We start from the raw sequence: 24,643 nt of genomic DNA on the forward strand, positions 1-24,643 counted from the left end.
TTCTAACACATGTTAGAGGTAGCGCCGATTCCCACATGAGGATTGTATTTTTCTCCTTTAACAGACCCACATTAGATTTTTCTATCCCTTCTTATTGGAATTTTAGAATGACATTAAAATCTGGCCAAAAAAACAAACAAATGAAACGAACAAATCTAGATTAATATCATTAAGAGTCTTTGCAAATTCATCTATCAAACGTGAAGATAACGGATAAAGCCAAATTCCTTCCTCTTCTTGTTCTTATTCGAAGCAACATACACGTCCGTAACTTTACCACACCTACCAAACACATCCTACAGTTGAAGTGTTGAAGCATTAAATTTTACTATTTTAGTGAACAAGCTCTTACCAAACACATCCCACAATTGGGCAAGTTGCATGGTGTGCGACTTGAAGTTTATCTGTAGGTTATTAAATGATGTATAGCCGCATTTACTCCATTTAACTCCCCAACGCAATAATCTTCACTTTGGTGAGCATTGAAGGCATTATTGTTTGGTATGTAGACATTATATTGGTTTGCGTTCTTTTGCTATAATCAAGGAAACGAAATATAACTAATCTATTATTTCATTATTTGAAAAGATTGGTCGTTGTAGACTTTTGAGATTCAGTGTACTGATATATAATCTTTAGTATTGACGGAGCTAGTTGGTTTCAAGATAGCCCCAGATGTCCTTCAAAAAAATTTCAATAGTGTAATTTTTTTGAATTTTTTTTAATGGTGTAATTTTTTTCGAAAATTTTTAATTTGGGGATACCATTTACTCTCATTTACTTTGATCCTAGCTTTGCTATTAACACACATTCTTTTTTGTGACATGTATTATGTATAATAGAGTTACTTTTGTGACATCTATAATAGAGTTACTAATAAAGAATCATTTGACTTATATGATATCTATAATAGAGCTGCTAATAAAGAATTATGTGAATTTTATAACATCTATAATAGAGTTCCTAATAAATAATTATTTACTTTTGTAACATCTATAATAGGCACTACTAATAAATAATTATGTGACTTTCATAATATCCATAATAAAGCTACTAACATAGAACAATGTAAATTTTATGACACCTATAATTGAGCTACTAATAAAGAATTATGTATTTTTGTGACGTCTATAATACATCTACTAATAAAGACTTATGTACCCCGTAAACGAAGGTATGCCCTTCACACCCCACAATTAGTTGTGTCCAAGATCAAATTTGCCTTATATGCGAATATGCATTCTGTCGGGTGACACAAAAAATCACTAAAATAAAATGTTTTCATTTATTGTTTGTCATGAGTTTGTTGGCAAAAAAAAAAAAAAAAAAGTAATTATACTCTGTCAAGATGAAGCAAAGAACGACTATATATCCATATATGATACATGATATTTGGTGACAACGTCTGAAACACTTGATGTGTTGATCAAGAAACCTAGTCTCTTTTAGATATTTCAATACTTATATCTTTTTAGAAAGAACATAATAGGGTTTTTACAACTCCCAAGCCATAAATACCATTCTTGACTCTTCAGCTTACGGTTTTTACAACTGCCAAAGCATTATGTCGACGACTGAGGATACGAATGAAATCCGGCAGCCGGCCATGCCTGAACTCACACCAGCGGAGTTCACCGGAAAAAGACAGCCACTCATTCCTACGGTATTTGCAATGATGATTTGGCTTGGCTCTGTACATCTCAACACTTTCATCGTTTTTGCTTCTTTCTTCTTCCTTCCTCTTCACAAATTCTTTCTGTAAGTCACTACGCAATATGAGTCTTCTCGAATTTGTTGTTTACAAACAAAAGTCACTATTATTCCATTTAATTTTTTGTCTTTTCATGTAAATTCTTTCTTTTCAGTGTTCTGGGAATGCTTACGATCTTAATGGTAATACCGATTAACGAGAGTAGCAGATGGGGCAGAGCTTTAGGCAGGTTAATCCATTAAATATTATAATTTCGTTAACTTTAGCACCGTAAGATATTAATTTACATTAAGATACTGTGTTATGACATATAAAAAGTACTTATTCTTTAAATATATAGTTTTTTTTTTTTTTTTTTTAAAAGGTAAACCTTATATATCCTATTGACCTATTCCGGAGAGTATATAATTATTTTAGTAGTAAATAATTAAAAATCAGAATTATCATTATATTTGTCAAACAGTGAAAACTGTTATGTTGTTATGTCACAATAATCACTACATATTTTTCTGTCTCTTTCGCAATTTCAGGTATATATGCAAGCATGCGATAGGCTTTTTTCCAGTCACGCTACATGTAGCGGATTATAAATCCTTCAACCCTGATCAAGCTTATGGTAAGTGAGTCCATTAATCCATTATGTTCTTGATCAATTTGGTACATTTGTGATTTAACATAGTTTGCAACTTCTACAACAATATAAATTGCATAATTATTTGGTCGGTGATACTTTAGTTTCCTGAAATTGAATTTAGTTTGTTTTTCATATAGAAATAGAATGCTCATACCTTTTAGACAAACATGGCATATTTGGTCCAAAAAAAATTGGACTAGCAAAGAACGTTAAAACTTTTCATTTTGTTGCGAGTTTGATTCATTTTTCTATAAACTTTTCATAATGATTATTTTGCCATTACTATTTTTTCTTTTTCAGTTTTTTTTTTATTATTTAAATACTTTTTTTGATAAAAAGATTTTTTTTTTTTGCATTTTCTATTTTATTTTTATAATTTTTTATAACAAAATAAAAAAAATGAAATCTCTCTCTCTCTCTCTCTAAGAGAACGTCACCACCCTTACTCCCTCACCCAAGCTTAACTCTCACTGGAAATCGTGAACACCACCGGCGAAAAAGATGAACACCACCTAAAGAAAAGATGAATGCCACCAGATCGAAGCTCTGGCAGCGAAACCCTAACCCTAAAAGTTCTAGGCTATGACACATAGATCGAAACTGGGGATTCAAGTGACGAAACCTCTGAAACCCTAGGGTTTTAGGAAATGAGAATGGTGGTAGCCTCTGAAGCTGAAGCTCACCCGAGGGTCGTTTGATGGAGCCAGGAGGGTTGAGAGACGGCATGGACGGTGTTAGGGCTTGTGTTCTGTTCATCTTGAAACCGACATTGTCTTCTTTCTTTTTCTGATCCAATCGGTCAGCAACACACGAAAGAGGAATAAGGACTTCAGTCCGCTGCCTTTGCATGATCGAGAAGAGGGATCCGATTGGAAGCAACAATAGATTGAGGGGGATGTCTGTGTGTGGTGATCATCCGTAGAAAGGGGATGAGGAAAAGGGTTAGGAGTAGGTTTCTCCGGTCCTTGTCTGGTCGGGGAAGAAAGAACTTGAAGGAAAGTAGAAAAGAAACATAAGGGCAACAAAGAAACTTGGTCCTATGTGTGGTTCATCTATAGTGGTTACATAGTCACGAGGAGGGGTGCCGACAAAAGGCTATCCCCGGAGCCTTCATTCCCTTTCTGTTGTGATTGGCAGCAAAACGTAAAAGAGGATGGAGATCTTCGATCCTCTGTTGATCCAAGCAGAAGGAAGCATTAACGGAGGCAGCAGTTGGTGGCGAGGGAGTTGTTGGTGGTGGCGATGGCAGCCCCTTGGCTCGTCAGTGGAGTTGTTCTTGATGGTCACCGGAAATGCATCCACATCCGGTGGTGTTTTTACCATAAAAATGAAAAAGAAAATAAAAAAATAAGAGAGAGAGAGAGAGAGAGAGAGAGAAATTTAATTTTATTTATTTTATATTTTTTTAAATATGAAAACCAGGTAAACAATTAACAAAAAGATAAAATCATATTAACAATGGCAAATCCATCATTTTGAAAAAAATCATAATAGATTGGACCAAACAAGCAACAAAATGAAAACTTTTGACCTCTTGTGCTAGTTCAAACTTTTTTGGATCAAAGTGACAAATTTGAGCAAACCACAAAGACCATTTGCGCAATTTAGTCTAGCTTTTAAAATGTTTTTCTTTTACCTAGTTAAAATTTCATTTTAAAAGGAGGGGCGTTTTTTTTTTTTTTTTTTTTTTTTAAATCTTAATGAAAGGAATTATATTTGGTTATAAGTTTTCTTTTTATATCTATGATATATATCTTATAGTATATTAAAAAGTATAGTACCAAAATCTTGAATTTTAAAAGGTATAACTTACAAAATTTTGTAAAAACTCAATTATATATAAATAACTCATTAATACTTGTCAAAAGTTTAAAAACTTGAATTAAGAAAAATAATTAAAAAAAATTCAATCTGGAGCAAATTAAAATTTTAAAAATATTAAAGTCAAGTATATAAATTAATTTACATTTTTTAAACTAAATACCAACATTAATTAATTTATATCAAAAGTAAAAAAAAAATATAAAAATACATATTTTATTTAAAAGTAGTAATTTTTATTATATAATAAGTAATAATAAAATATAATAATGATTTCCCTATAAGAAATTACTCACAAAAAAAACTATTTATCGCAGCCGCTTTGTCCGGACATATATATATATATATATATATATATATATATATATATATATATATAGACACACACAGAGGTAAGTTCTTTTAAGAACTTAAGGATTTACGAGAACTTAAAAATTCTAATCCACTCATCATTTTTTAAAACTGAAAATACCATTGGAGCCCTAGACCAATAAGACAAATCCATAGTCAAAAAAAGATTTGATGAATTTTTCTGAAGAGTAAATTACACGATTCGTTCCTCGCCCAACTGTTAAAAAGCGTTTTTGGTCAATATTTTTAAAAATTAAATTGGACAATCCCTCGTCCATTTAAATTTTGCACGCTCCATCCCTAATGTTGTTAGCCAACCATAAAAAACGAGTTTGCCCTTATCTGTTTCTTTTTTATTTATTTTTATTTGTTAGTTATATTTAATTAATTACATATTTATTTTTTTATTTAAAGTAATGTACCCACCCTCACATACCCACTTTACCTCTCTCTTCATCCAAACACCATTCTTAATCAACTAGAAGATAGAGCATCTCCAATCACCACTTGCTCCGATTACCATTGGCCAATCATCTCCGACCTATATTCTCCAGTCAACCACTGACTACTATCTCTAACCACCTACGACCAACAACGACATCTCTTACACTCCTATCTTATGTTCTCATCTATCTACTTCTTCACTTACACATTTTCCGGCACACCGCAACGCATTTTTCCCGGCAGCACCCATTGATCTTACCTTAGAAAACCAAATCCCATAAATGGAAAACTAATCACTTCTCCCTTTCTATACAAGCACAGCCACACCAAAAATGATTTCCAATAAAATCCAAAACCTGCAACAAATCTGAAAAATTATATGATTTATTCATTCCCTTTCTCTCTTCTTTCATATGTATAGAATCCACCGGAAAGGAGGTTAGCAATCGTTGATTTCAATGGTGACTAGGGTGGTGATCAGAATGAAGGAGGATGAGTTCTAGAGTAGCGGGTATTGTGTTGGATCCCGATAGGTAAAAAGCTAAAGGTGGTGCTTCAGTTGTTAGCGTGAAGAGGAAGGCCAACGACTGTTCTATTTAGCTAGGGTTTTGAGTGAGAAAGAAGGAGATAGCAGCAGAGGTGTCTTTGGTGGGTAGATATGAAAATATACGTTTTCCGAAATCACCACCACCAACCACGAACATCGGAAAAGACACATATTCCAACATCATCACTAACAAACAAACATCAGAATGTAGATCTTAAAACAGAGAAGAGAGAGTTGCATTTTGAGTGCAGATCTATAAACCCTTAATGATGGTGGTGACGATGGTGCCAGTGAGGACGGCGTTATCGATGTTGGTGGCTCCGGTGACCATCTCTCAAGTAAAGATGAAATGAAGAAGATGGACCGATAAGGATTGAAGGGTGTAGGGAGAATTAGGGTAGATGATAAGTGCTTGTGGTGGTGGGTCTATTTTTTGTGTTTTTTTTTTTTTTTTTTTTTTTTTTTTTTTAAATTCTTAATAACAATCAATTCAAAATATATATATAAAAAAAATAGAAAGAGTAAAATAGTCATTTTAAGGTCATCAGGGAGCCGTCGAGTGAGAAAAAAATATTATAGGGATGGTCCGAGTTAATTTTTAAAATAGGAACCAAACGTGCTTTTTAGCACTTGGGCGAGAGACGAATCGTATGGTTTACTCTTTTTTGAAAATGTGCATGTATGCACAATCAGCAGTTATATGGACTGCTGATGTGCACAATTAGCATTTATAACTGTTGATTGTACACGTCCGCAATCCATATAACTATTAATTGTGCATACATGTATATTTCATAAAAAAAGGTTGTTAAATGTTTTTTAGTCTTGATATGGTTTAGGCTAGGACTGTAAACGAACCGAACGTTCAGCGAACTGTTCGTGAACCGTTCGGCGGGAAGTTTGCTTATGTTTGTTTATTTAATAAGTGAACGAACATGAACACAAATTCTCATTCGTTTAGTTAAATGAACGAACATGAACAATGATCTCGTTCGTTTTAATTATGTTCGTGAACATCTGTTTACGTTTGTTTGTGTCCGTTCATATAAGTTCCTTTTACGTTCATATATGCTTAATTGTATTTGATTACATTACTATATTATATGTTCATTTACATCCATATATGTTCAAATTATATTTGTTTATCTTTGTTCATTTATGTTCGTTTGTTTAGCATCTTCACGAACATAAACGAACGAACACGAATAATGCAATTTATTAAACGAACGAACATGAACAAGACAACTCGTTTGTTTATCCATTTGTGTTCGTTCATTTATTTGGTTAACTTAAAGGAACGAATATGAGCAAGTCTCGTTCGTGTTCGTTCGGTTCGTTTACATCCCTAATTTAGACGTACCCTTTGAAAATAATTGATGTTTTCAGTTTAAAAAATGTTAAGCGGGTTAATAGTTTTTCAGTTCTCGCAAATCTTTAAGTTATCAAAAGAACTTATATATATATATATATATATATATATATATATATATATATATATATATATATATATATATATATATATATATATATATATATATATATATATATATATATATCTGTATGTGTGTGCACGTGCGTGCTTAGAGTATTGTATTCTAACTATCTATTGTATGGATGTAAGATTGATTGTGGATAAATGATTTTAGTTATTTCAAAAAAATGATTAAGACATATTATTGAATTAAAGATAATTGAAAAAACCATCTAATTTCATTCTAAGGTATTTTTAGTTAATTAAGATGAACTTATAAAATGGCATTTATAGATTTTAAGGGATAATTAATTCCCCTTATTTAAAAAATCTGCTTTTTTTTTTAATAAATTCAATTTCAATTCCAATGTAATTTGTCAGCATAACTGATTGTATTTTGTCATAATGTTATTTTGTCATAACTGATTGTATTTTGTCATAATATTATTTTATTAGAATTATTGGATAAAAGTTAAATTTTGTCAGCATATTCTTAAAAAAATAAAAAAAACTTTATATATTATTCTATAAGAAAGAAACACTCATAAATAACAAACAACCACAATTTATAGATTATTTTACCTATATATTCTATTATAATATATTATTACATATAATCTTATTATTCTATTATAGATTATTCTATTAGAATTTATTGTTATATTTATTAAATATAATCTTATTATTTTATTATAGATTATTCTGTTAGAATAATCTTATTATTTTTTTTTGAAAGATTTGCTACGATTGTTCATTTTCATCCCACACACCATCATCTAACCTTCAAGATGTCTTCTATGAAAATAACTACACTATGAAATCGAATTATATTAGAATAACATTATGTGAAAATGCTTTTATATAAAAAAATAATAATAATAATAAACCAAATGTTATAACGATTAAAACTAAACTTCAAATCGTAAAAACAAATCTACTAGACTACGAAAATAAATTAAACAAAAGAAAATTTATAATTTGTAGTTTTGTACAACAAACAAAAAAGAAACGCTAATTATCAAATTTATTACCAAAATAACTAGCTGGTACATATTAAATAATTATAATCAATTAATTTGATGCTTGGCCGGTACATATTCTACCGATTTCATAGCTTGTAGTTGTTTTTCTTGTTTGGCTTGCAAGAGCATTCTAAAAGAAAGCATCCAGAACTTGTTTACTTTCATTTTCACCTGTGTAGTTTTTTCTCACTATTGATTACTCAAATTAATAATCAAATAATCATGCAACATAGTCTTGTATCAAAAATAAAAGCTGCAAATCTCTATCACAGTTAGATAACTCATAGTTATGAGTAATCATGAATAATAATGAAGAGATGGGGATGGTGGATTTAAAGCCGGTTGTTTTGGAACTTGGTGGATTTAAAGTTTATAGATGTATGAATTGAACTTGAGTCCATCTTCATATTTAATATGTCAATTAAGAAAACAGAAAATAAAACACATTAATGTACAAGTGGTGAGCATCAAGCCAATCATAAAAGAAAATCTATTCTGTTTTTATTTTTCCCATTTGCTTGCTAAATAAACCATTACAATCTTTAATCTTAAAAGTTACCTGCTTGCTTTTACCTCGTATATAATAGCTCCAAGTGCAATCCATTTGTCGGTTCTTCCTTAGAAATCCATATATGGTGTTGAATTGTCCAGTTTCACCACAGTTGCGGTCTCCTGAAAATGTTTTTTTGGTTGTCATGGTGGGTGCGAAAACGGTTGTGGTTGATGGTGTTGGGTGGAGTCGTGTGTGCTGCCGGTCGTGGAGTCGTGTGTGTGGCGATAAAAAGAAGAAAGACGACGTGTGTGGTTAGTGATGAAACGGTAGGTGATTTTCTAGGGTTTTAAATATAATCTTGCCTAAATTAAATGTTTATTTAATTACCAAAATTTATTAATGGGTAAGATTACAATTTTATTTTATTTAAGCTTTTGAAATGATGGGCTCGCATTGATCCATATAACCACATAATATATAAGTTAGAATATTTGAACATCTTTATATATATATATATATATATATATATATATATATATATATATATATATATATATATATATATATATATATATATATATATATATATATATATATATATATATATATATATATATATATATATATATAGAGAGAGAGAGAGAGAGAGAGAGAGAGAGAAAAGTGAATATACACTTAAAAGTATATAACTTTAGGTACTCAAAAATTGACTTACTTTCAAGATTTTCAAAATTTCACTGCTATATTTCTCTTATATCATATTATTTTACCGAACACCTACTAGGTTATATATATTGTAGTTGAAAATGAAAATTATGTAAGACGAATATAAACGTGTAATTTATAAAAATCATGAAATCAAATCAAGTTACAAATTAAATTATAAGAATATTGGATAATTAGAATGTATTATATGATACAAAACGACGTAGTATGGTGTATTTGGGTACCTAAACCTATATACCGTTAAGGGTATATATATATATATATATATATATATATATATATATATATATATATATATATATATATATATATATATATATATAATAGCATGTTTAGAAAAGCTCCGAAACTTCAATTACTTTTTGTTATTTTAAAAATAGTTATTTAATATTGAGAAAACTACAAGTTTGGTCCGCGTTAGGTTCAAAACATTTCGAAGTTGATGAACGTCCACAAGACCACAAGAGTGTTTTTAATGGATTTGGTCTTTGTGATTAATTTACCTCATAAATGATTATTTATTTAATTTTATTTCATTAGATTTAATTATTATATATTATTTAGAAAAATTAGGACTACACAACCATTTTTCCTTCTACCGGTGATCACCACTATCTCTTTCTGCGAACACACACAAACTCAAACATGCATACATACACACATAAATGCATGATGCATACATGTCAAGTTTATTAGAAAACTTGTCTGCATCAAAGAAATATAAAAATCAATTACAACTCTTGAAACAAATTTATCCGGCTGCTAATAAAGGTGATTTGTTGTTAGAACTAAGGGTATAATTGTAATTTATGTTAGTTAGATAGACAAACAATTTTGTTAGTTAGTTAGTTAGAGCTTATTTTTTCATTCATATATGTAATTGTAATTAGCTCTTATTCATTCAATGAAATAGAGAGATCTTCAATCCATTTCTTTCTTTCATTTTCTTTCATCTCTAGCATGGTATGAGAGTGGGTATGATTTTCTATACTTTGTTCTTTGTTCTTTCGATGGTCGAATCAAATTTATCTAGTTCTTCAGCAACCATTGATCATTCAAGTCCATATTTCATAAGTTCATCTGATAATCCAAGTTCTTTGCTCGTTACTGCCCCATTTGACAGTAATGGCTTCAATTCATGGAAATGATCCATGGTAATTTCACTATCTGCGAAGAACAAGTTAGGATTCGTAGATGGATCAATTCCAAAGCCTCTTACTACTTCTTCCAGTTACCCTAGCTAATTAGTATCTAGCTAATTCTATGGTAATTAGTTGGATTCTTAATTCGGTATCAACGAACATAATTGAGAGTGTTCTATTCCTTCAAACAACCTCTGAAATCTGGAATAAACTCAATCATCGTTACCAACAATCAAATGGAGCTTCACATTGTTCAGAACTTTGCTCCGTGTTCATGTGAAACAACAAATACTATTCTAAATTCCTCGAAGAACATCGTCTTATTCGGTTATTGATGGGAGTGAACGACAACTATAAAATTCTCTGTGGATAAATCTTGATGATGAAACCACTCCCAAGCGTTTCCACTAGATATTCTTTGATCATTCAAGAAGAGAAACAAAGAGGTATAAATAATAACTCTCAGATAAATGTTGAGTCGATAGCTATGAATGTCTCTTTTGAAGTTCAATCACAGAAGCATTTGCTTTGCAATCATTGCAAGAAGACTACACGTGCTTTGTATTTTCAAGATGGGTTAAGCACACTTTACTGGGGAGAATGCATTAAAACAGTTGTGTTTCTCATCAACTGAATGCCTACCAAAATTCTTGGTTTTAAATAACCTTATGAAAAGTTGCATAAACAAAAGCCATATCTTACTATTTTGAAATCAAGTGTGTATTTGTGTTTTGTTGCTACTTCAACAATAGGAAATGACAAGTTTATGCCTCGTTCTCAAGCATGTGTTTTCATTGGCTATCTATATGCTTAAAAGACAAATAAAGTGCTTAAAATTGAAATAAAAAAGATATTTATTAGAAGATATCTCAAATTTTATGAGCATTTATTTCCTCTACATTATATTAGAAATCAATCATCACTTGATTGGTCTTCTTCTTCATACATGCTTATTCCCATTTTTGAAGAACAAACCAGTTCAGAAACACCCATTCAACCTACTTTAACCCATGCATCTTTTGTTCCTATAATTGAAAATCAAGTTAATCAAGAAAAAAAAAATCCCCTTCCTTCAAATGTCAATACCAGGCCTACTAGAACATGACAACCACCATCTTATTTATGGGATTATGTTTGCAATGTTGCTCTATCTGGTGTTGATGAATGTTCTCATACAATAACCAATTTGTGCATCTCAAATTGTAATTCTCTTTCCTTTAAATCCAAAAATGACCATTTTGCTCTGAGTGTTATTCTACATGAATATGGGGCTCTTTTCTATTCTCAAGTGAAGGAAAACCTTCATTACGAAGATGCAATGCAAAAGGAGTTAGAAGCTTTGCATGCTAATAACACTTGGACCATTCTCAAACTTCCAAAGGGAAAGAAACCAATAACATTCAAATGGGTTTATAAATTTAAGTATAAGGTTGATGGGTCAATAGAAAATGTATAAAGCTCAATTGGTTTCAAAAGGATTCACTCAAAAAGAGGGCATAGATTATCATGAAACATTTTCCCCTGTTTTCAAGTTTACAACCATAAGGTGTCATGTTTCTGTTTTCAAGTTTACAATAATTTTAAGTGCTTTGCCATCTCGGCAACTAATAGTTTTCATTCAAAAACTAATCAAGATTCAGTGTCATGTTTCTCTCATGACAAACATTTCTTGAATTCCATTAATTGCACTAATTGGGTAAATTTTGAAAAGTGCAATTTGTTAAATGGAAGTAATTGAAGTTTTAATGCTATAATTATATATAAATTAGTGAATCGTTTTTTCCTATTCTATTGCACTTAACCCCTCTATTTTTATTGTATTACCGTATGATGTTGTTTTTAATATAACTTATGCCTTGCTCCATGTAGTTTTTGGGTATGAGCCCCATTCCGTTTGGCCAATTGGAGTTGTCACACTGACATATCTTACAGGTTTTATACCTCTTTCCAAAGCAAAGATCCTTGCAAGTACCGCTGTAAGATTCGCTATTACTCCACATGCTTTAAGCCCATTTGTAACATAGGAAAATTAGATATATAAGAATATATGTTGTACATTGTTTAGTGTGCATTTGACCACGTGTTATGCTAATGGAACAAAAAATCACAGCTTTTTGTCTAAAGCAAAAGAAAAAACTAAAATAAGGTGGGATAGAGATTAGAGACTGACTTTTCGTTATCTTGTTTGTCCAAAAGATATGAATATACTCATAATAAAATAGCCATAAAAAGCATTTATAGTCATGTATAGTCCAAAAGATATGAATATACTCAAAAATGCATGGCATCTTGGCACAGGTGTTCTGTACACCATTCATGAGGCATATATGGACATGGCTTGGGGTAACAGAAGCTTCAAGGGCAAATTTCTCCTCTCTTCTAAAAGCTGGTTATAGCTGCATAATAGTACCAGGTGGCACGCAGGAGACATTTTACATGGAGCATGATTCCGAGGTTCAGAAGTTCTTTTATTTTTTCTTTTCGAAATAAGCTCTCAAATTTTGCAATCGTTCGCTGATCGTTTCTTTTCTAAATTTGATGTAATATCTTGCTTTTACGTATTTTCTTATGTCGTGGTTTCATTGAACTTTGAGAATGGTCTAACATAGTAATTTTGTATAGACCGTCTTTTTGAAAACAAGGAAAGGATTTGTACGACTTGCAATGGAGAATAATTGCCCATTGGTTCCTGTTTTTGCTTTCGGTCAGGTATAATTCTTCTAATTTTGATGCTTCCCTATTACATCTAATTTCTTCCTATTACAACATTGTATTATGAAAAATCTACCAAATTGTTGTTTGTATGCACTTCCTTTCTCGTTTTGATGACTTTATAATTGAACCAAATGTCATGCATGTTGCAGTCGTATGCTTACAAGTGGTGGAAGCCACGTGGGGAATTGTTCCTGAAATTCTCAAGGGCTATAAGGTTCACACCGGTCGTTTTCTGGGGTATCTTAGGGTGTGTTAAGTTCATATGATTTCATTATTTGTTAAGTTCAAAAACCACGTAATCGTCATAATTAATGGTTATTTTGTTTCAGATCTCCTTTACCCTTCCGTCAACCGATACATGTGGTGGTTGGTAGACCTATACATTTCAAGAAAAACACTACACCTACCATGGAAGAGGTATTACATTCATTTACATGTTTCGAATGCTTTCTTTTTCATTGTTATGGGTGTGTTTTTTTGCACGTGATAAGGGTGGATTAAACAACCTTTCTAGCGCTATTTGGATGATGAGGATAAGAAAAACATTTATGCCTTTTGAAAAACGAGAGGTTGATAGAGTGTTATTATCCCACCTTGCAATTTTTGTTCCATAAACATAGTCTTGTGTTGTTCTAATACAAAAAGGACCTAGTTGGGCTTTATGAAGTTTTCCTTTTGAAAAGATACAACTAACTCATATTTCTTCATAAACTTTCATATGGAAATTAACTATACCATTAGTTCGTTATTGATGATTACTAAAGATGAAACTTGACAAATAAGAATAATTTTGTTTCCTTTTTCTTAATATCATGAAACATGCTAGTCCTTTTCCTCTGAAATCAGACCATATGTGGGTTTCAATATGGAGAAAAGTCATAGTGGTTACATGTTCAAGCTATGGATCTCTAAGGTTGCTACATTTTTCGTGTCTTGAATCTGATTATGAAAGGGTATTGCAGGTTTCAGAAGTACACATGCAGTATGTGGAAGCACTTAAAGATCTATTTGAGAGGCACAAACTGAGGGCCGGTTATCCTCATCTTAAGTTAAGAATTATCTGAACGCAGTATATGAAAGTGACACGGGGTTAATTTGCCATTGTTTTGAAAAGTTATAATAAGCAATGTTGTAGTAAGAGTAGATTTGTGCATGTATCCTTAGGTAGGTAATTAAAGACCATTTGTACTCAATATAACCATTTGTGTACGTGGTTACGTAGATACATCATGAGTAAATTTTCAATAGTTATGGTTAATGACTAATATTTTGTGTAAATGTATTTTGTGTAAATATTTGGTTTGACTGGGTTAGTCGTGATAGATCTCTATGCGTAGTGTATCCTCAGTGATAAGTGTAGAACACGAAAAGTTTTGTGTAAATTATGTGATACTGATTTTTTTAAATGCATTAAACAAACTAGCAAGAAGTTAGAAAAAAAAATACAAAACAACAAATTACAAACATTAGAGAGGGGGATACACAGGTCAAACCAATTAATAAAATTAAACGCTCTATGTTTGATCTATTTGTATGCCACCAACCTAATATAATCGTTGCTTTTAAAAGAGAGAACATCTTTGCATTGAACACCAAAACACTACGAGTCTTCCCAATTATCCAAATCAAAGAATAAAATAAAGCTAATCTAAGATTTCTTCATTCTTTCCCTTGAAACGAGGCTTTCAAAATATAGAGCAACGAACAATATCCTTTTGGGAACTAAATGCAATTCATCGCTCATGTCAATAGAGGCTTTCAAAATATAGAGCAACGAACAATATCCTTTTGGGAATTAAATGCAATTCACCGCTCATGTCAATATGTCATAAACCAATTTCGAATGACAACTGATTGATGAAACTCACAATTTTGGAAAGAATGTCATTTCCTTTCATGTAGTTATATATTTATAGTTTTCATTCAGAATAACAAAGTTCTTGTGGTGTAGTGGTTATCACGTTAGCTTTACACGCTAAAGGTCTCCGGTTCGATCCCGGGCAGGAACATTTCAATTTTATTTTTACCTCTTAGCTTCATCCTTTTTATCTTTCAACATGGACAAAAACTCTCTTGAAGTTGAAGCCAATCCAGTGATCCAGACAGCATATTAACGTGCGTTAGAAAGAATTGTAATAGAACTTCCTGATCATTTTTATCGTCAACAATGATAAAAACTTTTTTTAAAGCAATCCACCCAACGTATTTATTTAAATTTCTTTTTGATATAAGAAATGTAGAATATTAGTCTTTGAATTTATAAAATATTATACAATTCATTAGATTATTTGATAATGGTAAGTTTAAATATAACAAGGATTTAATTACCAATATTAATAAAGTAATTAAACAAAAAACTTCTTACATTTAAAGGAATAATTTAGAAAGAATTATAAGAGGATTTATATATGTGCAATCTGGATATATTTTTATGTTTTTACATCACCATGGAAAATAACGATCTCTATATTCTAAATAATTACGGGAAATACTTTGGACATATCAACATTTAAACATCTTAGGCTAGTGAGTGTGGTGTCATACTTATCATAGTCCACGTAGACTACATGTCATTTTTGCTAAAACTTGTCATTTGTTAGGTGCGGGTTGCCACATTTGTCATGTTAAATATATATTATCTTTAATTAATTTAGAAAATAAATATTGCATACATATTAATTTTTTTAAACCTAAATTCCATTAAAACAAACATAGAAATTCAAAAAAAAATTACACTATAAATTAAAAAAAAAAAAAACATCACGCTAAAAAATATAAAAAAATAGTCATTAAAAATATTACAACAATACTAGAAATTCAAAAACATCACACTAGAAATTCAAACATCTGCCTCACAATTTGCCAAACCTCAACAAGCTTGAAATCTTTTCAAGTTTCAACATGGTAAGCCTCAAGAGCATACTCTAGCAAAATATTTTTCTTTTCACCATTTTCAGCATCATGCATCACTCTACGAAACACAATAGTAAACTGAGTTGCGAATGTGTGTGCGTTTCTCCATTTGGTGTAGAGTAGATCTTTTCTTTGTGGTTGAAGGGTTTGACGGTTGTAATTTTGGCGACTCTACTCCAAAAAGTAGTCGAATGGGTAGTCACTGTGGTGTGGATTTCTGCTACATCAATCCATGAACGAGCAAGTAAGATCTCTTCTTCGATCGACCAAACAATAGTCATTTTTTGTGATAATAATAAAAAAATAAGAATGTTAAAAGAATAGAATTAAGGAGATTTGAACAGGGTGAAGAGTGAATAAGGATGGGGGTACTTATAGTTGAAGATTAAAGGTTTTAAATTTGAAATTAAAAAAAAAACGGTTATATTTTTGAAATTAGGTATTTTTTTTGGAAAGAGGGTAATTTTTAGAAAACTCTCTCACATCTGTTCGTCCTCGCCGAGTTGCCGAGCCGAGCTCGGCATGATGAGGGCTCGACCCGATGTTCGCCGAAGTAACCCAACGAAAACCGAATACCACACCCACCAGCCTTATATTGAACTTCAAGTATCCATATTTATATTTAATATTTATTGTCATGCTTGGTTTAATGGCAAACAATTAGTTGTAGGTAGATTAGACATAACTCATAAGGGCCAAAGATTATTCATACATATTTATTAAGGTAAATTACATAAAAGATATAATGTTATATATATATATATATATATATATATATATATATATATATATATATATATATATATATATATATATAATATTCGATTTCAACATTGTTTCTTTCATTGCACTTAAGATATTGTATTTTTCATTTTTTACAATTTTGACCTTTTTCCCATTACTGGTTGTCATGCTAACGTGGAATGATATGTCGATGTAATATGTTTGCATGATATTGTTTGGTTACATGTCAAAAATAAACAAATAAATAAACTATAACAAAAGATAATTAAGTTTTCATTTTTTTTTTTCAATTTTTAAACTACGTTTTCATTTTTTTTAATTTGACACTCCATTATTTTACTTTTGTTACAAATTGAACATCATTTTTTTTTAATTTTATTCAATAAAAAATGAAATTTGATTAGATAAAGTTAAAAGGGAAAATTGTAAAAAGTAACTTTCTAAATAAATAATGAAGTTAAAAATATTATATAAAAATAGCGGTATACCGCTCACCCCCTCCCCCCCCCCCCCCCCCCCCCCCCCCCCCTCCAAAAAAAAAAAAAAAAAAAATCATATCATCTAAGGCTTGAGGATGTGGACAGAACGTATGGTGCAATTAGCCCCACATGGCAGTATACATGTACAGTAACACCACACAATGACCATTGAAAAACATGATGATACATACCACAAGAGATGAATTTATGGCATAATCTCTCCTGATTTATTGAAGGTTTGAGAAGTATACATATGGTATGTGGAAGCACTTAAAAGATCTATTTGAGAGGCACAAAACAAAGAGTCGATTATCCACATTTAAGTTAAAAATTATATGCATGCACTATATGGAAATGACTTGGGGTTTGGCATTTCTATGAAATGTTCAAAGCAATGTTGTGGCAAGAGTAGATTTGTGCATTTATACTTGGGGAAGGTTACCATTTGTACTCGATATGTAACCATTTGTGTACGTGATTATGCATGGCTATGGTTAATGAATTATTGTGTAAATATGGTTTGACATGGTTAATTATTCGTGATAGATCTCTATGCATGGTGTATCATCAATGGTAATTGAAGAACATGAAGAGTTTTGCGTTTTTTATGTGACATTGGTGACTTATATATGCACTAATTCGAGGATACTGATCCAAGTATTGTAAATTTTGTCTACTATTTGACATTTGTTTAATTCCATTATAATGATGATTATACCCGAACTAATGTAATGTTACCCTAAAATTAAAATTTGCCAATGTTCAATAAAGGATGGAATAGTTTGATTTATGGACAGACAAAGTTACCTACGACAAGTTAGAGATAACGTTAGATAAATATGACGAATTTTTGAGATGGGAGTTAGCATCTTAGATTGTATATATAGCCACATATGTATTTTATATTTGTTGTTTATAGGCCCAAGGCCCATTAACAAATGTTATATATATATATATATATATATATATATATATATATATATATATATATATATATATAGATATAAATAAATAAAGAGAGAACATTTCTTATTATCAGAACATTTGAGAACAAAAATCATTCTTAAATTTACAAGGTGATACTTTTGTAACTAAATAAAAAACTATAAAATAATATTCATATCAATCAAAAAATAGTTAAAACAATTAAAAAACTCACTAAGATATACTATTCACCACCTAACCAACATCACTCACGACCACTACCTACCAACCACCAACCACCACCTACAATGCACCAACCACCTATCACCACAACTAATAACCCACTACCACCATCACCCTTTACCATCATACACCGTCACCTCCACTCAGGGACAGTTTAATTAGTTTAGGGGTTCTAAGCAAATAAAATATTTATGGCTATTTGGCTTTATTATACTCCTCAATTGTTTTTACATACAAGTTATATTTTTATGTTTTCTTCATGGAAAATTTTAGTATGATATAAAGGAATTTTCTTGTCGTAATAACCTAAATCAACAAGCATTTGATAAAAATTTATATATGATTCTTTTTTCGAAAGAGACAAAAATCTCGACAAACTTTATTAAATCAAAGAAAAAATAATAAAAAGAATAAAGGGAAATCACAAATTTAGATAAAAACAAACTAAAAAACCCCAACAAGACCAGTCAATCCAAAACCATTACCACACCCACTTTCTTCTAGAGTTAATGCTCCATCTTCTATAGCCATGGTTGAATATAGGTACATAAGGATATATCTATAGAACCTCTTGCAATAATCCAACAAACTCCATAACACAGGCATAATCCAAAAAATCAAGCAATCTATCAAACTCCACACTTCCAGATTCTAAGAAATCACAAACCAGTCACCAATGCATATTAAGAACATGGCTCGGAAAAAGGGTAACCTCCAACTCTCACACCCCATACACCGATCAAATATAAAATAATAGAGACGAACCTTAAAAGATCCCAATAACCCAATGTTAATAAACCAAAACATAGATCCCAAAAACAAAATTCCATTGAACTAAAAAAATCCACAGAAAATAACTTGCACCGTTGCTAAGAAAAAATCCCACAAAAGCATATAATTCTTCAAAAAATGTAACATATGCCCTATATACCAAAACAACTAATCCAAATCAAGAAAAAAAAAACAAAATCGTAACCAAAGATCCATAGAAAAATCCAACACAAAACACCCCAAATATTCCCGACCACAAAACTGGGACAAAAACTAGTCAAAATGGTAAATTTGTCTAAATCCCAAAAAAAATGAATAGAACTTCACAAATCTAGATAAAACACAAAAAAAATAAAATACCCCTGTACCCACCGCTCACTAAGGAATTATGACCAACATTTATCGTCCAATTAAAGCCTAAACCACAACGATAAAATTCAGTGAAAGACTTGAAACTCTTAATTGATTCTTAAAATATTTCCCATATCGTACCTTCTAAAGTTGTTATGCATCAAATTCCCAAATTCATACTGTGTTCGACTCGTTCACTCGAAAATCGTAAACATATGAGATGAATGCGTGGCAGAAAAGAGAATCGGTAAAAGAATGCAACGTCGTTTCAGTTTCATGAGTGCAACGATCATTGATTTATTCTTCCGCTTGATTTATTTTTTGGTTACCGGCTTAGATGTTTTGATGGACTAAACAACATTTAGACTTTGGAGAATATGGGTCCCCTTACAATTGGAGACCCTAAGCCCTAGCTTAGAAAATCTCTACATAAGGTCGACCCTCCACCACCCACCAATCACTACCACCAACCATCTCCACGACCTGCCTCCACCACTTATAACCACCTACCACCACCACCCCACTCATCTCCTACCAAAACCACATCCACCACCACCACCATCAGTACCACCCGCCATCACCACCCCCACCACCAATGACCATCCATCTCTACCAACAACCACCATTACCAACACTCACTACTACCACTAGCACTCATTACTGAAAAGAAACATATAAACTATATTAAATATAGTTTATGAAACTTACTTACAATGTATTTATTACAAAGTAACTTTTCAATATTCTACGCATAATCATCAATATAGCATTTGTGAGACAACCTTCATGAACTTTTCTAAGTACCCAACAAGTCCTGAAATTATAACCAGAGTTTACTGGAGGGAGAGCACGACACTTGTATATAGATCTATATGGGATTGACAATCTCATACCTGAACTGATAGCTACAGTTAGGCTGACATACATGGGGTGACAAATGTCCAACCAATTACGACGCCTGCAAAATGTCGTGTTCAGGCAATCATAGGTCATCTAGTATGGTTATAATAACTCACTATCTGGTATTGAATAAAATGATTAGTGTATGAATAAGCAAACTTCACATAGTTTTATTTAATTATAAAACTATAACACAATATTTTACAAATACAATTATACTAATCAATTACAAATACATGAGTTGCATATTAGTACAAGAATATAATACTATTTCAGTGCAGAGAAAACATAGTTTTTGTGGTTTTATGACAATTAAACTACATTTTACTACTTCAGAGTACAATGACTTTCACACATTTTGCTTACAAAATACTACAATAGAAAATATAGGATTTTCTGGGAAATACACGTTTACAACATCAAGGAGCAAGAAAACAGATTTCAGTTACAAACATACTTATGAATTCACAAACTTAATTGTTGACATTTCTTTTCAAAATTACTTGTATTCTCAAGGAAACGGTAAGAAAAGTACAGACACAGCTTTTGAGAATACGGAGATCTATAAACTCATGTCTTTTAAACTTGTATTTTAGTGTCATATACACTATGTTTTGCACACATATGTAAAACTTATAACTTTGTAAATACAATGAATGTTGTACTGTGATTACTATTATGCATTGTTATGATACTATACATGACGTCCTCCGCCCCCGAACGTTTCCGTCGTTCCTGTTTGGGGTGTTACAGATTAGTATCAAAGCATTGTTTATAGTGAACTCAGTATATCAATCCATAAAAGATATACAAACTATAAATGCTATGGGGATGAAGCGCTCTGACTACAAGTATACTTTTAAAATCTAAGTATTTTATAAGAAGTATACTAACATGCATATATACAAGAAACAATGTCACAGTAAGAATTATAAAAAAGTATTTAGATGTTGGACACTACAGTTAAACCTGGACAGTTATGTAATTATATCTGGGATCAATATTGTCTGATCAACTATATTTATTTGAGATATGACCAACATGTATTTGGGAGTGATAGTGGGGTTGCAACAAGTCTAAAGCTTACCTAAGTACCAGAAGAACTCTAGAATCAAACATAAATATAAAATACTATAGGAGTATTTTATGACATTATAACACAGAAACAACAAGATACAAGAGATTCATCCTTACTAGAAACAAACATATGAAAACAAAGGATCATTACTGGTAGAGCTATAATTACTAAGTATATATTACAATTATATATAATTAAGGTTTTATAGACTTAAAATGGGTGGTTTAGCTTTACTTCCTTTTCCTTGTTTAGATGTGGATATAGAGTATGATCATTTATTCAAAGGTCTATTCTACCCGAGTTATATATAATTAGTATAGACTTTGTGGTTGTAGAAAGACCCAATATGAGTCATACTGTACAAAATACATTAACTATTAACTATAAGTTTCTTATATGGAAACTCGAAATTATCTATTTGAATTATCAAATCTATTAGATGTCTCTTATATCCCTGATCACAGTCGCCTTACCCTTCTCCCGAGTATCCATCACACAATCAACAAATCTGGAACGACCGTCATGAAGGTAGTGTCTGGCCCTAGCTGTTGAACATAAAAATGGCCCGTACTCAACACCCTATCCCTGAATCACTAACTCTCCCCCACTTGGGGTCCGCATACACACCAACTTCTACTCATAATTAATTATTTCCCCATTAGGGCTCAGCCAATCCATTCCCACAATAACCTTGCTCTCACGCAGGGGAATAGAAACCAAATCGATTAGATACCGATCACTGAACAACTCCAAGATGCAACCCCGATGAACCTAGATACTCGCACATGATGATCATCAGCAATCTCAATCTCTAATGGATAATCTAGCTCCCCCGGAGAATCAACAAACCTCTTGCTGAGTTCAAGAGATACAAAATATCGAGTAGCCCCCGAATCAAACAATACCAAAGCAGATATACTATTCACAAGGAAGAATCCTAAAACAAAACACACAGATATAAGTAGAAAAATATGCATATATAAAGAGTTAAAGAGAAGATACATACTCGTCACCACATTAGGTGTTGTACGAGCCTCCTCGGCTGTCAGTTGGAAAGCCATGTCCCTCATAACAGGCGTATCTGCCTTGCCTTGGTAGGCATCCGTGGTCCTCAAATTTGCCAGAGCGTGTGCTACAATTGGTCCCCCTGCTGCTAAACTTTGGCAATTGGCCTTCTTATGGCTCCTTTGATTGCAACGGAAGTAAATCATATCAGATACCTAGGTGGTGGTTGCTAGAATAGTGTCCAAGGTCATTAACTATTGGTAATATTTCTTATAATAACAGGGTCCTTTTAGGTTTTCCTCAAGACCCAAATTGAGTAGAATAAATAAAGGAGAAATTGGTTTATTAATTATTATGGTTAATAATTAATTAGAAACTAATTTGAAATATATTTTGGAAATATATTTTAGGAATTAGTTAACATTTTAATTAATTAAAGGGTTGAATGTTCATTAATCGATAGTTGGTTAATCAGGAATGTTCCAAAACCCTTATGGGATTAGGTTTGGATGAAAATCACTCCATCCCACATGGGAAAGGAGTGAAATTTCGTGGTTAAGCCTCCATCCAACATGGGAAGGAGTACTAAACCCTGGAAGGCATCTAAGGCTATAAATATGACCTTAAGGATTTCATTCCTCCTTGCACCTTGGCTTGAAGTTTCGCCAACCCTTCTTCCTCCCCCTCTTAGGGAAGATTTCTAACCCCTTTGGGTTTGGGAAATTAACCCATATCCTAGTTATTTTTATTCCACTCTTTGATGTCATTGGGTGTGATACCATTAGAGGGATTTTGGTTTGGGTCCTCTCATCCAAGCAACTTCATGGAGGATCAAGGTCTCAAGCATGGAGATCAAGGGCTACATAAGAGGTATGTTTTCTTCTTTGCTTTTATGTTTTTTAGGGTTGATGTAATTAGCATGAAGCCATAGATCCATATGATGCATGTACACTTAGGTATATCATAGTTCCGATTCTTCCACTGCCTAGTTTAGAGTGTATTTGATGCATAGAAAACTCAATAGTGGTATAAGAGCCAAGTTCATGGTTACATTCACCCTAAGTCCATATTTTCTGAAAATACTTGTTTGAAATTGAATGATATAAGAATAAATGAAAATTTTGTAATATGTTAAAAACCCTAGTCGCAGCCACGACGTGGCTAGGAGCTCACGACGTCGCCTTGACAGATTTAGGGTTTTCGGATTTTCCTTTATTTTTGAAATATGAAGTTCTAATCAATATGGATAAATGCCAAATTTGAATTGTTTTAAATATGGAAAACTGATAGATGTTATTTATACGTGTTTATTTGAGAATATTTATTTATTTGAATAGTGAATTTAAATATTTAATATTATTTATAATAAAGATTTATCAATTTGAATACTAATCCCTCGTGATTTATTAATTGTTAAATTGTGTCCTCGCAATTAATTAGAATTAACAATAGACAAGTAAATTTAAAAAGTTTTAAATTTACCCCTTATATTTATATATTAGAATTGTATCTATTATAAGCATAAAAGGACACAACATACACATTCGTATGTTTTAAATATTGATATTGCCAGTCTTACCATGACTAGGCTCACCCATTCTAATGTAGGGGTTTAAGGAGGTCTCTATGATTCCTAACGAGGACAGTTTTTAATATGCTTTGCGCTTACCACCCTCATCGTCCTATTGCATTTTGAGAATGGAGTTACCGAAAGGGTTTGATAGTGATAATCGTCAATCTAAAAGTATTCTAAATACAAGTATAAAACAAAATCTTGTTTTATTAATAGAATGTGAGTTTATATTATTCATGAAAATTGCACATTCTCTTTATATTCTGTTGGTGGAGCTCATGTGGTTAACTGACACATCAATCTAGGGTATAGTTGAGATTGATATGGAACTCGTGAATCTCAAGCGTAACTTGAGCCGGGGACCATGCGATTTTGCAAGGTTAATTCTCAATCTATTTAATGTGCATCTTATGCTATCTATAAAAGTTTCACATTCTCTTTATAACTTGTTGATGGAGCTCGTGCGGTTAACCGACATATCAATTTGAGAGTATAGGTAGAGAATGATGTGGAACTCACGAATCTTAATGTATGGATGATTCACCATCTGTTATTTGATCCGCAGCGACCCCATCATCGAATTTG

The 24,643-nt window shown here is 31.7% G+C and overlaps 1 protein-coding gene and 1 non-coding gene across 2 annotated transcripts; both read left to right on the plus strand.

Annotated features, from left to right (window-relative positions):
* Nucleotides 1-1,333: 1,333 nt before the first annotated feature.
* LOC145009235 (diacylglycerol O-acyltransferase 2D-like) lies at nt 1,334-14,355 on the plus strand. Its single transcript, XM_078967929.1, has 9 exons — nt 1,334-1,758; nt 1,866-1,940; nt 2,242-2,327; nt 12,232-12,338; nt 12,661-12,816; nt 12,985-13,071; nt 13,227-13,324; nt 13,407-13,494; nt 14,040-14,355. Exons 1-9 carry the CDS (start codon nt 1,565-1,567, stop codon nt 14,139-14,141), a joined length of 993 nt encoding a protein of 330 aa, XP_078824055.1. The 5' UTR covers nt 1,334-1,564; the 3' UTR covers nt 14,142-14,355.
* A 658-nt stretch (nt 14,356-15,013) lies between these two features.
* Nucleotides 15,014-15,086, plus strand: TRNAV-UAC (transfer RNA valine (anticodon UAC)). The gene has a single exon. It is a non-coding gene; the product is annotated as a tRNA-Val (tRNA).
* Nucleotides 15,087-24,643: the final 9,557 nt, after the last annotated feature.

Source organism: Lactuca saligna, chromosome 8 (genome assembly GCF_052625555.1).
Source record: "Lactuca saligna cultivar CGN05327 chromosome 8, ASM5262555v1, whole genome shotgun sequence".
NCBI classification, from domain to species: Eukaryota; Viridiplantae; Streptophyta; class Magnoliopsida; order Asterales; family Asteraceae; genus Lactuca; species Lactuca saligna.